Consider the following 13310-nt stretch of genomic DNA (forward strand, 5'->3'; position numbering starts at 1 on the left):
TGTCTAGACTAAGTCCGTTTTAACTGGATTTTAAGTCATTCACGTTCTAATTACCAGTGGGTTCATAAGGTACTTCCTTACACACACATCAGGATGATATGTTCAATCTCCAGTGGAGATAGGGAAAGAATCTTGAGACTCTCATATTTTAGTTTTTCTTTCTTTCTGTTTTTTCACTTTTCGGTGTTCAGCACAGATTAATCTCCCGCATTGTAACCCAGTTAATGTCGCATGCGTGAATTAATGATATTTCAACACCTATATATATGAACCTTGAATAGTGCTGTTTAAGAGAAGCTTTTTGACGACGCTAGCTAGCGAACACACAAGAAACTTCATTCATTAAAGTTTGTGATAATCCAGCTTCAAATATTTAATAATGGGCATGGAAGGAGCTCCATCGCTGAACTTATTTTGTCATGTCATGCAACGCAAAGCAGAGAATTAACTGGTGCACTTAAAGTTCCACTTGCGTGCTAGCTAAACCATCGCATGTTGTACCTTGTTGCATATAATATAGGACCAATTCCAGGTGGAGACGTGGGCATTTACACGCCAAATGAAGAATTCAGTTTTTGCTCAAGGCTGAGACCTCCAACCAAGAATTAATAATAAATAAACTGCCTGTTCTGCTACCTATCTTTTCTTGCCCCTTGGGCGTTTCTGGATTCACAATTTCACATCATAGCCAGTTGAGTTATATTTCTTGTGAGAATCATACCAGTATTTCACTGTTTACAGATCACGCAAGCAAACAACTGCTGTAACGTCTGTGCTTTCTTTCTTTCTGATGAATATAATGAAACTTGTGGCTGATAAAACTACAAATATTCTTGTCGTATAATAGAAACAGCGTACGAATTTTGTTCTAGCAAGCTGTTTTTTCATGGCGTGTTTGGCTTCCCCGTAAAAGAACGAGGAGGGATTTTGGCTTACAATCCGGGGAGATCAGTAGTGAAGCCTGGAAACACGAGTCACGTATAGCTGTAAAGCATGGTTAATTTTATGTGGTAGCTTGATTTTACTTAAAATACTAGCAGTGATTGTCAAACAACTGTTTTATATTGTTCTCTAACGGTGATAGTAGTGCTGGTCTTTTCTTTGCTCTTGTCCTCAAATCCTTAAAAATGACACGGAGGTTCACATCATGCAAGGCATGCATGGAGGACTTTCTTGACATGTAGCCCCGAAATTAATATATAATCAAATCCAACATGGCTTGAATGCGAGCTCCAGGTTTGGATCCCGATAACGTTATGGTTCCATTGGTCAGAAATTTGGGGGTCCTTGAAAAGACACAGGATTCACTGCTATAACAAACCCTTGTCTCATTCATCAACTTTCTTCTTCTTCCGATTCCTTTTCGTAAAAAAAAAAAAACAAATTATTAGCAAATTAATGAATAACATATAATATTTTGAAAATTCTGTGATTATGCCAAGTTGATGCCCACAGAGTAACCTGAAAACTGGCTAGTATTATCTTAAAATGGTATCGCGGTTTATATAAACACATTTCTCCTCTAAGTCTGGAAAGGATAGTAATGACCATACACCTCATTTAAGGTTCGCCATCCCAAGATGAATTTTACATGGTTGAATGAGAGATGGCAATTGGTATATATCAACTGATCCTGGAGGCTAGGCCTTTCACTAAATTACATTCATGTCATCTTCTTTGATTAACAAATTGATGATACCTTGTAGTTTTAGATTTAGCATAAAAGATTGATTCTGAGAGTATAAACAATGAGGAAATGAATGTCATTAGCTTGAAAGTTCCTAGAGGCACAAAAGTCTATAATTAATGTGGGTCTCAGCAACATGCTTGGTTGTGGAAGCTTGGTTCCATGTCCCATTGAAGACACTCTCTTTTGCTTAAGATTAATGGAAGTGGCAGCCAAGCAGACCCGTCCTTGACAAGCAAAGGATAAGAGTGGTCATGCGTTTGTAATCTATTTTGTTTTCAAGCAAATTTCCATGTGTGTTGCTGTCCAAACAATCTAACATCATGGGCTAATTCTTGATCGATAGAAATACGTGTAGAGCGCCCCCCCCCCCCCCCCCCCTAGAAACGGTGTTTGTTTCCCTGCTGGGTTTTTTTGCACACCAAAAGAGCTGTAAAGCAAGCTCCAGCATGATTGTCAATTGATCACAACATTGTCCTATTCTCCAATAGGCTGACTACTCAGGTTTAATGCATCACTTTATTATTGTTAATCATCATATTTTGCCTCATTCCATCTGTCTAATCTTATTATATAGTTCGAGAGGTGGACTCTTAGCAACATTGGCATTAATGATTGGATATACTTCATTGCTGACCAAGCTTATCTTAAGCATACATACAAAAGCCAGTTATTGGGTTTGAAGCTCTGCAACAATTTTATTCTTATTAAATTTACTTTGTGTTATGGGCTGATTTAAAAAACAAGTACACACATTTAGCTTATATAGGCACTTTGACCGATGAGGGCTACATCTAAGCACAGTTTAGCAGACAAGGGCACGTGTGTAGGACCTCCATTGCCTCTACCTCCCTTTTATTTCCTCTTCTTTTTATTTTTTAGAATTTTTGAATATACATCATTTCCCAAAATCCCCTCCAGAATCTGTTATTTATTCGCTTCCTCTCCACCTCTCAGCTACCAAGAAACACATTCCAGTTGTGACTTGTGAGTGAGAGAGAGGGGAGAAGCATTGATTCCCATTAAGTTGTTCTCTTTCTGTTTTGTGCTCGCCATTCTCTTTGCTCTTGCCTTTAGCTGCCAAGCTGCTTTTTTTTTTTTTTTTTATCCAGTTGAATAGAAAGAGAGCATACCCTTGTGAAGCTTTATTTGGGTTACCATTTAGACAAATAGTCGTATGATATGTTGTAAGAATAGCGAAAACTCTTACCAAAAACTTGCATTTTATATTCCAGTTTTCCATTATTTCAAAAAAATGTTGCCAATCTTTGATCCAAATGATAATGAAGCTGGCTTGAAGCTATTGGAGGACCTAACCAACAATGCATGTCAAATACAACAACAGGTATTGGAGCATATACTGACCACAAATTTGCATACAGGGTATCTTAAAAGCTTTCTCAACGGCGATTCTAGTAGGGAAAACTTCAAGAATAAAGTTCCCGTCGTGAATTATGAGGATATCAAGCCTTGTATCGAGCGAATTGCCAATGGAGAGCCTTCATCCATCATTTCAGCTCAACCAATAACTGAGCTCCTCACAAGGTATATGAATTTATCATTTATGTTCTCATATTTCTTCAATAAATAAATTCCCTTGAAATTCTTGATCGTGTTAATCTTTTTATCCTAAGAAATTGATCATTTTTATTAATTATTCGTATTATATGCAGCTCGGGTACTTCAGGAGGACAGCCAAAAATGATGCCTTCGACTGCTGAAGAATTGGAAAGAAAGACATTCTTTTATAACCTCCTTGTGCCTATAATGAACAAGTAAGAAAACTCTCTCCATATTCTTGTGCTTTTGAATTTCACAACTGCTTATAAGATAATGGAACAGTGTAATTAAGCAGGGTGAGTATAGTTAAACAACTTTATTTTTCTTTTTCAGGTATGTTGATGGCTTGGACCAGGGAAAAGGAATGTATCTTCTGTTTACCAAACCCGAAATTAGCACCCCTTCGGGCTTGACGGCAAGACCTGTTCTAACAAGCTACTACAAGAGCAGCAACTTCAGAAACCGTGCTTTCAATCGATATAACGTTTATACAAGCCCTGATGAGACCATCTTGTGTCCTGATAGCAAGCAGAGCATGTACTGCCAGTTGCTATGTGGCTTAGTACAGCGCGAAGAGGTTCTGAGAGTTGGTGCAGTTTTTGCATCAGCTTTCCTGCGCGCTATCAAATTTTTGGAGGAATATCGGAAAGAATTATGCTCCAATATAAGAACAGGTCGTCTCAGTGATTGGATCACTGACTCCAATTGCAGAAATGCCGTCTCGTCATTTCTGAGCAAACCCAATTCAGAATTGGCTGATTTAATCGAGGTTGAATGTAGCGGCAAATCTTGCGAAGGGATAATTAAGAAGCTTTGGCCGAGAACAAAGTACATTGAAGTTATTGTTACAGGTTCTATGGCACAATACATTCCAACCCTTGAATTCTACAGCGGCGGGCTCCCATTAGTTTCAACAATGTATGGCTCTTCTGAATGTTACTTGGGAATCAACTTCAAACCACTAAGCAACCCTTATGATGTCTCTTACACCCTCATTCCAAATATGGCTTACTTTGAATTCTTGCCGGTTGATAAAGACAACAAAAAAGTGATACAGGATGTCCAGTGCAATGGTGCTCCCGATCATAATGGCAAACAAGAGGAGGATGGCAAGGAAAAGGACGTTGAAGCTGTTGATCTTGTGGACGTCAAGCTTGGTCACTACTATGAACTAGTTGTCACCACTTTTACAGGTGAGGTTTCCGTTATGCTACTTTTTCCCCCCCAGAATTTCTATACTGAATATTTTAGCATCAAATGCGTAACATGCTTTGTTTTGCCCATCTACTTGCTTTATAATTGATTTTGAACTCGTCAATTAATCCCAATTAATGATATAAATGGAGTAATAAGTTTTGTAGTTGCTTTTGGTTATGGATTGCAGTTAAAAGGTCGTGCCTAGTTCATAGCTGATCAGTCTCTCACTTTTTTATTTATTCTTTTCTCAGGATTGTATAGGTATAGAGTTGGAGACATTCTTATGGTAACTGGCTTCTACAATAATGCTCCTCAATTTCGTTTTGTGCACCGGCGAAATGTGGTTTTAAGTATCGATACTGACAAGACCAATGAAGAAGACCTCTTAAAGGCGGTGACACAAGCTAAAGCCCTCCTCGACCCACACGGTTTGCTTCTAACGGAGTACACGAGCTTCGCTGACACTTCCTCGATCCCAGGTCATTATGTGCTATTTTGGGAACTTAAGGCGCAAGGAACTAATGATCTGCCGGAGCTTGATCCAATTACAATGGAAAAGTGCTGCTCCACTGTTGAAGAATCGCTCGATTCTATTTATAGAAGGTGTAGGAAGAAAGACAAATCAATTGGACCACTGGAAATAAGAGTGGTGACACATGGAACGTTCGATGCACTCATGGATTTTTGTGTATCTCAAGGGTCATCAGTTAACCAGTACAAGACACCAAGATGCATTAAATCCGAGGAGTCCTTCAAGATTTTGGATTCCAGGGTGGTGGGAAGATTTTTCAGCAAGAAAACTCCTTTCTGGGAGCCGTTCAGAATTGAAACTAATTTGTGATCAATTATGGCTAGCTGTTCGTTGTCTTTAATGGCACTCTCTGGCATGGAGCTTTGTTTCTGGGGATCCTCTTCATATCCTCTACGTTTTGATTGATTTCTAGCCTAGTTTGTCCTGTCCTTTTCCTTCTCTGTACGCTGAATTTGTTTTGAAATCAGACTATTTAGCCAACCACGTCTTAATTTACTTGTCAAAGTTCAAACTAACTTCCTTTCTTTTTCGACAATTAAGGATAGCTTTTTCGCCAGTGTTAATGTTATAATTAATCATTGAATTAGTCCATGATAAAGCAAATAATCACTTCCATAACTATAAGAAACTAGCTTGCCGACACGCTGAAAACGTGATATAGTACTATCAGGAAACCCAAAAACAAGGAAAGGGGAAGATGATAACTTTGTTCTCACTAACCTGAGGTTCAAATTTGTAACGTGGAAGAGAAAGATGATGTATTTCCTCCATTAAATTCAGATGAGGCTAAGATCTGCTTGGAAAGTGCCATTACACATTTGCACTATCACTTTCAAAAGGTGTCACTGTCTAACAGCCTGCATGGGTGATACTGTATAAGAAAGAGAATTGCTTGCTTGTGGGAAACAAAATATCAAAGACTTGCCAAGTGGAAGGATCAAATATTGATCGGAGTTGGTGCTGCTGGCCATTATAGCAAGCAATGATGATGCTCTTGGTCATCCCAGATGAGGAGAAACTAACAAGTTTCCTTCATGGCCAGTATCATAATTAAGCATTTTATATAGCATCAATTAGCTTTTAAAATACAACATCATAAGAATGATGCTCTCATTCACCCAATAAAAAATGATAATGTGAGTTTGGTACGTATGAGTTTAAAGTAACAGCAGAGTTTGGAGTCCAGCAAATATTGGTATAAATCTCAAGGAAATCTTTAAATTTCTTTTCCCTCGGTCAAGGACTCAGGGCCCAGTTTCTTGGCCGAGCTTTATCTGCCATGGCTGAAACAAATTAATTACTACAATAGGCATAGAACTAGCCAGCAATTTAACAAAGGAGTATCCACGCATGTCGTTAACTTTAAGCAAGATGGAGGAGTCCTTTTTATAGCATACAGGCAAAGGCCAACATGCGGACAACAGTACAGGAAGTTAGGCGGAGATCCATGAGCCATGGACATGGAAGGGAGACAATGAGAGCAACCCAAGGAGACACATAAAACTGTACAAGCAACAGGGAGACGTCTGTATAAGCATAGGCCTTTTGGCTTTGTCTCTTGCATTTATGGGAAACATGTGGCCTTAACAACTCCCAGCTCTACCCCCATCAGGGAGGGTTATTGATAAAAACAACAACAGCAAAAAAATATCAAGAATTTTAATGAGTAAAAAGAATTTTAGATATGAATTTCAAGTTCATAGATCTTTTTTAAAATAATAATTTTTTATTTCTTTTTTTGAAGGTTTACATATTTTAAAACAAAATAAAAATTCAAAATTACAAAGAAATAAAGCATGAAATTCAAAAATAACAAAGCAAATTACAAAAACTGTTAAAACTAGAGTCTCGGGATGAGATTTTCAATCAATGATCGGAGTAACGATTCTATGCTACTATAAGAAAAACAACTTTCAAAAATTCCTGTAAAATTTAAGTACAACCCAACGATTAAATTAAAAGGTGTTTTTCATTCATCCCCGAATATGATTATGATTTGATGATAACCACTCTTGAGATCAATCTTGGAACATACCTTAGACCCTGCCATATGATCTAATATGTCATTTATATACGAAATGGGGTACCTGTATTTTATTGTGATCCGGTTTGTATTATTTTGCAAGTATATATGTTTTTTTTTTATTTGCATTCCTTAGGCTACTTATGATTATGAATTATGAGAATTTATTGAGTTTGGTTATTATGGTTCTTTGCAAGTTTTTTAACATGGAATAAAATCTTGGGTATAGCTCCTAAATAGAGGAAGTTCTACCTAAATTTTGTTAAAATTAGAAGATTTTTAACTTTCTAAAATCATTAACTAAATTAAATGTCAAATTAACAAACTAAATAATAAATTTTATAAGAAATATTTTTTTGTTAGATTTACATATTGGAGAAATTTATTATTGAAAGGGGCAGTATCTTCACTATCAATCCTTTAGCTCAACTAATCAACCAGTTGAATCTTTTATATGAACTAGTTGACCAATTTACACAACAATTATAATTATATGAATTTATTTTTCAAATATATTTTATGAGTTAGAATATATATATTCCAACTCATAGTTGACGTCCGGTGTCAACTGGTCGGCTAGTTTAACTGATCATTAGAAATTGATTGATCGGTTTTTTTTTTTTTTTAGTAGTATTGAAAATTAATTGATGTTACAGTTTAAAAACATGATATTTGATATAAAATTTTAATGGAGATTTAAATAAATATAATATTTTTGAACTGTGGTTGACGACCAACCATGAGATCCAAAAGTGTGTTAATTCCATATATCCTTTTGTTTTGAATGCTAATTGCCCAGTCATCCCCTTTTAATTGTGTTAAGACCCTACTTCAAATTAACAATGCAAAATAGTATTGAGATAGGGACTTTAGCGTTGCCCTTCTTCTTCGAGATGAGGTCCTGTCCTTGCTCTCTGTAGTGAAAGTGAGAAGACCTTAACAGTGGGCCATTGCTGCCTTTCCAAACTGAGTAGTGAGCCTTGCAAGGCAGTCCAAGGATCAGGATAAGACAAGGACTTTGTCTCTGCAGGCTGCTTAACAAGATTATGACAGCGGCACGCATGGTTTCAAGGGATTGAATGCGTACGTAGCAGAGACAATGAGAACAAGCCATTACGGCGAACATGTCGAGCCTTCTTCGGCTCTTTGTTTGGATTGACGTGTCACTTACAGCTTTGTGAGAGGGCTGGCGAGATAACTCTCCAGCCATGAAACACCTTCTGGGGACTGTTACTGTTAACCAGCTTGCAGTGTTCTGAAAAACACGTTAAAATCTGGGTTGTTGCGGCGGCGGCGCAGCCAGGCCGGTACTCTTGAAGGATAAAGATTATGTGGATGGCATCTGAATATGATCGGTTGCCACGATATCAGCGAGCATATCTTGTTACAGAGTTGTGCTCAAGGTGTCAATTCCCTCCTAAGCACTTGTAATAAAAAAAAAAATCAAAGATAACAAGAGACGATAATCAAGGGGCCCTTGTAAAAAAATAATAACCAAGGTTAAATTTCATATTTGTTTTTAATTTAATTATATGTTGGATCAATAGAAATTCAAATATATGTGTGGGTGTAATTCAAGAAGCTTATTTTATATTATTTGTATCTTTATCTGATGTGCAAATGGACATGTGGTGAAAAAATATATTAAACTATTTTTTACGAATTATATTGATTTTTTACCTTTTTTTATAATTAGAGATGAGTGATAAATTTGGATTTATATATTAGTATTGACTTTTATTTTGCATTGTAATATATTTTATTTTGTAATGTAATATAAATAATGTTTTTCTTTCACGAAGTTAAATCTTTTAATATTGGTATGGAGAAGTTGTTTCCTTTCTGTACATGTGATGGTTAGAAAACTTCAAGATATTTTTTTCGAATAAAAAAATCCAACACGGTATTTATATTTTATATATAATTATAGATATGAATTAAATATGTCCGAGTTGAGTGGTACGCTGAACAGCATCTCAAATCTGTCTTTCTTGGCCTGCTGGTATTCTTTGCAAATATATATATAGTTTATGATATGCTAAATATATATATATATATATATATATATATATATATATATAACATACAAGTTTAAATTTATAAGCATATAAAAATATAACTTATAATAAATATGATTTCAATAAAAAAAATAATATAATGCGAGCAAGGATACTAAACATATATTCAAATTTAAAATTAATATAAAATCAGAAAACCTAGTATGTATACTAATAATAAAATAAATTATGTTGAAATTAAAATTAAAGAGTATTTATTTGTTGAAACACTTTAAAATAATAATTTTTTTATTATTTTTAATTATAAATATTTTTTCTTAAGATTTTATTATTACTAACTTGTGCAACTGAAATGTTTTCAATCTCAAGATGCCAACACAATCCTAATATAGAAGCATTTCTAAATAAAATTTTTAAGCAAAAAATTATATAGCACAAATATCTTTCAACTAGATAAATCAAAGTTCTAGATTTAGAAGAAAAATCAAAGTATATAAAAAAAAAAACTAAAAATAATATGAGAAAGAGTGTAAAATCTGAAAAATATAAATTAAAAACTCTTTATTTACTTTTTTTTATAATAAATTTTAAAAGTGAAAATGTTAAAAAATAATAATTTATCTTCACCGTTACTAATTTTTAACTAATCATTGTAAATTAAGAATTAAATTAAAAATAAATAAATTTTTTATTTATTTAATTAAAATAAATTTCAAGCAGTTGCCAACAGATGTGCGCGGGTGGAAGATAAAATAAGTTTTTAAAAAAATACAGCAAAGAAAAACACACCGGGAATTTACCAGGCTTGACCTTCTGAAGACACACTTTACAGGTATTTGAGGGCACTGGTTAGAGTTAATTATGGGCCGTTTTGAAGACCTTTGGGCTTCTCAGCTGCAGCAATTGTTTGAAATTGGGCCTCCAATCGAACCTCCATTGCCTTTCTTACGACTTTGCGGTGTAAAAGGGGCTGATAGGCCTTCAAGAGGCTGAGAGCTCCAGCTCATTTAGATATTCTCTTCAAGAGGCAAGAGAGAAAACACCATGGAACATTATTACTTTTCTCTCTTGTGCTGTAATAATTTTGCCATAAGCTTTAGTTTTTGTTCCTTGTAATATTTACATTATAAAATAAATAAATATAAGAAAGAGAAAGAATTAAAAAAACAAGAAGGAAAGATATATTTTTATCATTTTATATGCATCTATATATGATTTTTCCTCTTCTTTTTATATATCTCTCTTACACTGTAAATATTTAATATAATTTTTCTCTTATTTACCTTAACTTTTTTTTCTTTTAAAAACTCATTGTTTGATAATTTTTTTAAATCTATGTTTCATATTTTAAAGTGTAACGACTATAAATAAATTTGTGGATGTCCATTAGAGACATGCTTATATATTTGTCAAATAATAACATGTTAATACTACCTAATTTAATAGTTTTATCGATGAAACTTTTTGTTAATATTTTCTCTCACAATCTATCAATATGTATTTTACTGATGGGATCATAAATGAAAATAGTCTGTCAAAAAAACCCATGTCAGTACTTTATAGTCAGTCGGTGAGTTTGTTGGTAATAAATTTACCAATATATTTACAAACGGGCAAAGCACACACAAAAAAAAAATCTACTCACTTTATTTTGTCAGCAAATCTATTGGTAAATTTAACATATTACCAACATGAAAATAATTTCATTGGTGTTTTTTATTTTTTAATCGATATATCCATTGATAAATATAACTTATCACAGGAGGAATACCATTTGTAATTCCATCAGAAAGTTAGTAGTAGCAGTGATATTTATAGTAATTTTTTTTTCAACTATTTAGAATATAGCAATGGAAGTGTTCCATTGGTAACCCCGCCAATAATAATTTAAAATATTTTCTTAAGAAATATACCGAACAAAAGTAGAAAATTAATTTAAATATATAAAAATCAAATTTATAAAAATAAATTAACACTGTATAAAAAGTAAATATCTATTACAAATTTAAACATTTTGAGGTTTAAATACAATAAATCTAAAATAGAGACGACGCTAGAGGAGGAGGAAGAGGTGACTGGTCATCACCTGGACCATGAGACCAATAAAGAGGAGCACATGAACCACCCATATGTGATCCCATCTTTATTACCACTCAGCGAAGTTTTTCATAATGCATAATGAGTTGTTCATATTTTTCATTAAGATAGGTCGTCTGATTTTTTACTTGGTGGGCTAACATCGCCATGAACTCTGGAGTTGAGTGCTCAGAACTGATTACAAGCATCTAACGATTGAAATCCTTCCAAACCGCTATGTCATTCTAGGCTGGAAGCTTGCTTTCTCTGGTATATTTTTTTGCTTTCTTCTAAGCCTTGTACCAAAAATTACCCAACCTATATGTTACCAACAAATTATCTGCTAGTGAATGAAAACAAAATTTAATATTTGAAAAAAAAATTATCCTTATTTCGATCTTACCTAGTTGTAACGTGATTCTCCGAAACTCTCATCATAGCATTATCATTAGCTCTCTCATGTTCAAATTTCCCATTGTAGTAAAAAAGTATAAAAGGATTTTTTTAGTAATTTCAATAAAATAATTGAATTAACATAATAAAACAAAATATTTAAGTCAATACTAACTTTAAACCTTGAAAACCATGCATCGACATGCGGTTTCCATTCAAGATGTTTGGAAACCTAACTCCATTGAAACAATGGAATTTCCATTAATGATTTAAAGGCTGATGTTATTGTTCTTACAACCTTAATGTTTGTAAACCTAAAATTATATTTAGTAAATAAAATATATTTTTTAAAAAAATTATCAAACATGTTGTGAAATCAAAACAAACATACATTGAAATGATGCTCTTTCATTGGGTCTCATACTTGCAGGTAAATGGATCCCGTTGTGAAGGAACCCCCTTGACGTTGCGACATCGCACTCGATAGCCTCGCGTCGTAAGTCGATGCATGTTCTTGGTCGGCACCTAATGACTTGTGATCGTCAACATTGTTGTTAGAAGAAGTAGCAGTGATCATATCATCACGACATGCAATAAATTCCCCCTAGGCTTCTATATAAATTAACAAAAAAATAATTAAACAATTTCTATTCTTTTTTAAAAAAAACCAGCAACACCTCCCCTATATAGGAGATTACCTAAAATTTTTAAATCTACAAATACACATCATATATACCACAAAAAAATTGATTTTATCTAATTTCTTCCAACAAATTAGAATAATTTTTGCACACAAAATTCTCATTTTCGAAGTGGTAATATATATAATCCTAAATTTAAAAAAATTCAAAATAATAATTAAAATTAATCCTACATATTTAAATGAAATTGCACAACAAAATTGAAAAAAATAACTAAACTTCAACAAAATAATGAAATTTTTTTTTCAATAACAAATAGAATTCAACACAATTATTTATAAATGGTAATATTTGTGATCCTAAATTCACACAAAATTATTCTAAATGAAATAAATACAAAATAATATAAAAATAATGACCTTAAAAAAATAATGCAAAAAAAAAAAAAAACACAAATTAAGAAGAAAAATGAATGAAATTTTTTTATATTTATGACGTGCTTAGTTTTGGCTGGTAATTAAAAATAAATAACTAAAAAGAGATTGTTAAAAAAAAAGATATGAAAAAAAATATATATTGGGATGATGAGAAGAGAAAAATAATGTGAACAGTTGAAAGAGAGTAAAGAAGAGAATATAAGAGAGAGAGAAAAGAAAAGAAAAGAAAAAAGAAAAAAAATGAACAAGATGAAGTTCCGTTTGATGTATCCATATTCTTTTATATCAGGTTATAGAAAATAAACTATTTGTTAGACTCAGAGTGTGTTTGGTACTGCGGTTGCTGTTGTGGTTGTGGTTTTAAAAAAGTTGTTTTATAAAAAGTACTTTTAATTGAGGTTGGTTTGAAAAAATATATGTTTGGTTAAAACTGTGGTTGAAATTGAGGTTGAACAAAAAGTAGTTTAATGTGTTTGGTTAAAAAAATGCTTTTCAAATTGAGGTTATAAAATAATTAAAAAATACTTTTAATTTAAATATTGTAGATTTAACTATTATTATTACATCATGAAATAAATAATATTGATATCAAATATTTTTTATTATTCTATTAAACTATATGCAATGTCATCACATACGAAATCTATCCAACAATAACTATATTTTTCATGGTTTCTTAAACACGCAACAACAAAAACTAAATTTTTTGTTACGTCATCAAGTGATCTCCTTCTAATTTTTTGAAT

At 33.1% G+C, this 13310-nt stretch overlaps 1 protein-coding gene across 1 annotated transcript; it reads left to right on the forward strand.

The window, feature by feature from the left end:
- The first annotated feature begins 2624 nt into the window (after positions 1–2624).
- Positions 2625–5505, forward strand: LOC118054403 (indole-3-acetic acid-amido synthetase GH3.17). Its single transcript, XM_035065971.2, has 4 exons — positions 2625–3232; positions 3361–3462; positions 3581–4440; positions 4696–5505. Exons 1-4 carry the CDS (start codon positions 2865–2867, stop codon positions 5283–5285), a joined length of 1920 nt encoding a protein of 639 aa, XP_034921862.1. The 5' UTR covers positions 2625–2864; the 3' UTR covers positions 5286–5505.
- The last annotated feature ends 7805 nt before the right edge of the window (positions 5506–13310 follow it).

This window comes from Populus alba, chromosome 3 (genome assembly GCF_005239225.2).
Source record: "Populus alba chromosome 3, ASM523922v2, whole genome shotgun sequence".
NCBI lineage: Eukaryota > Viridiplantae > Streptophyta > Magnoliopsida > Malpighiales > Salicaceae > Populus > Populus alba.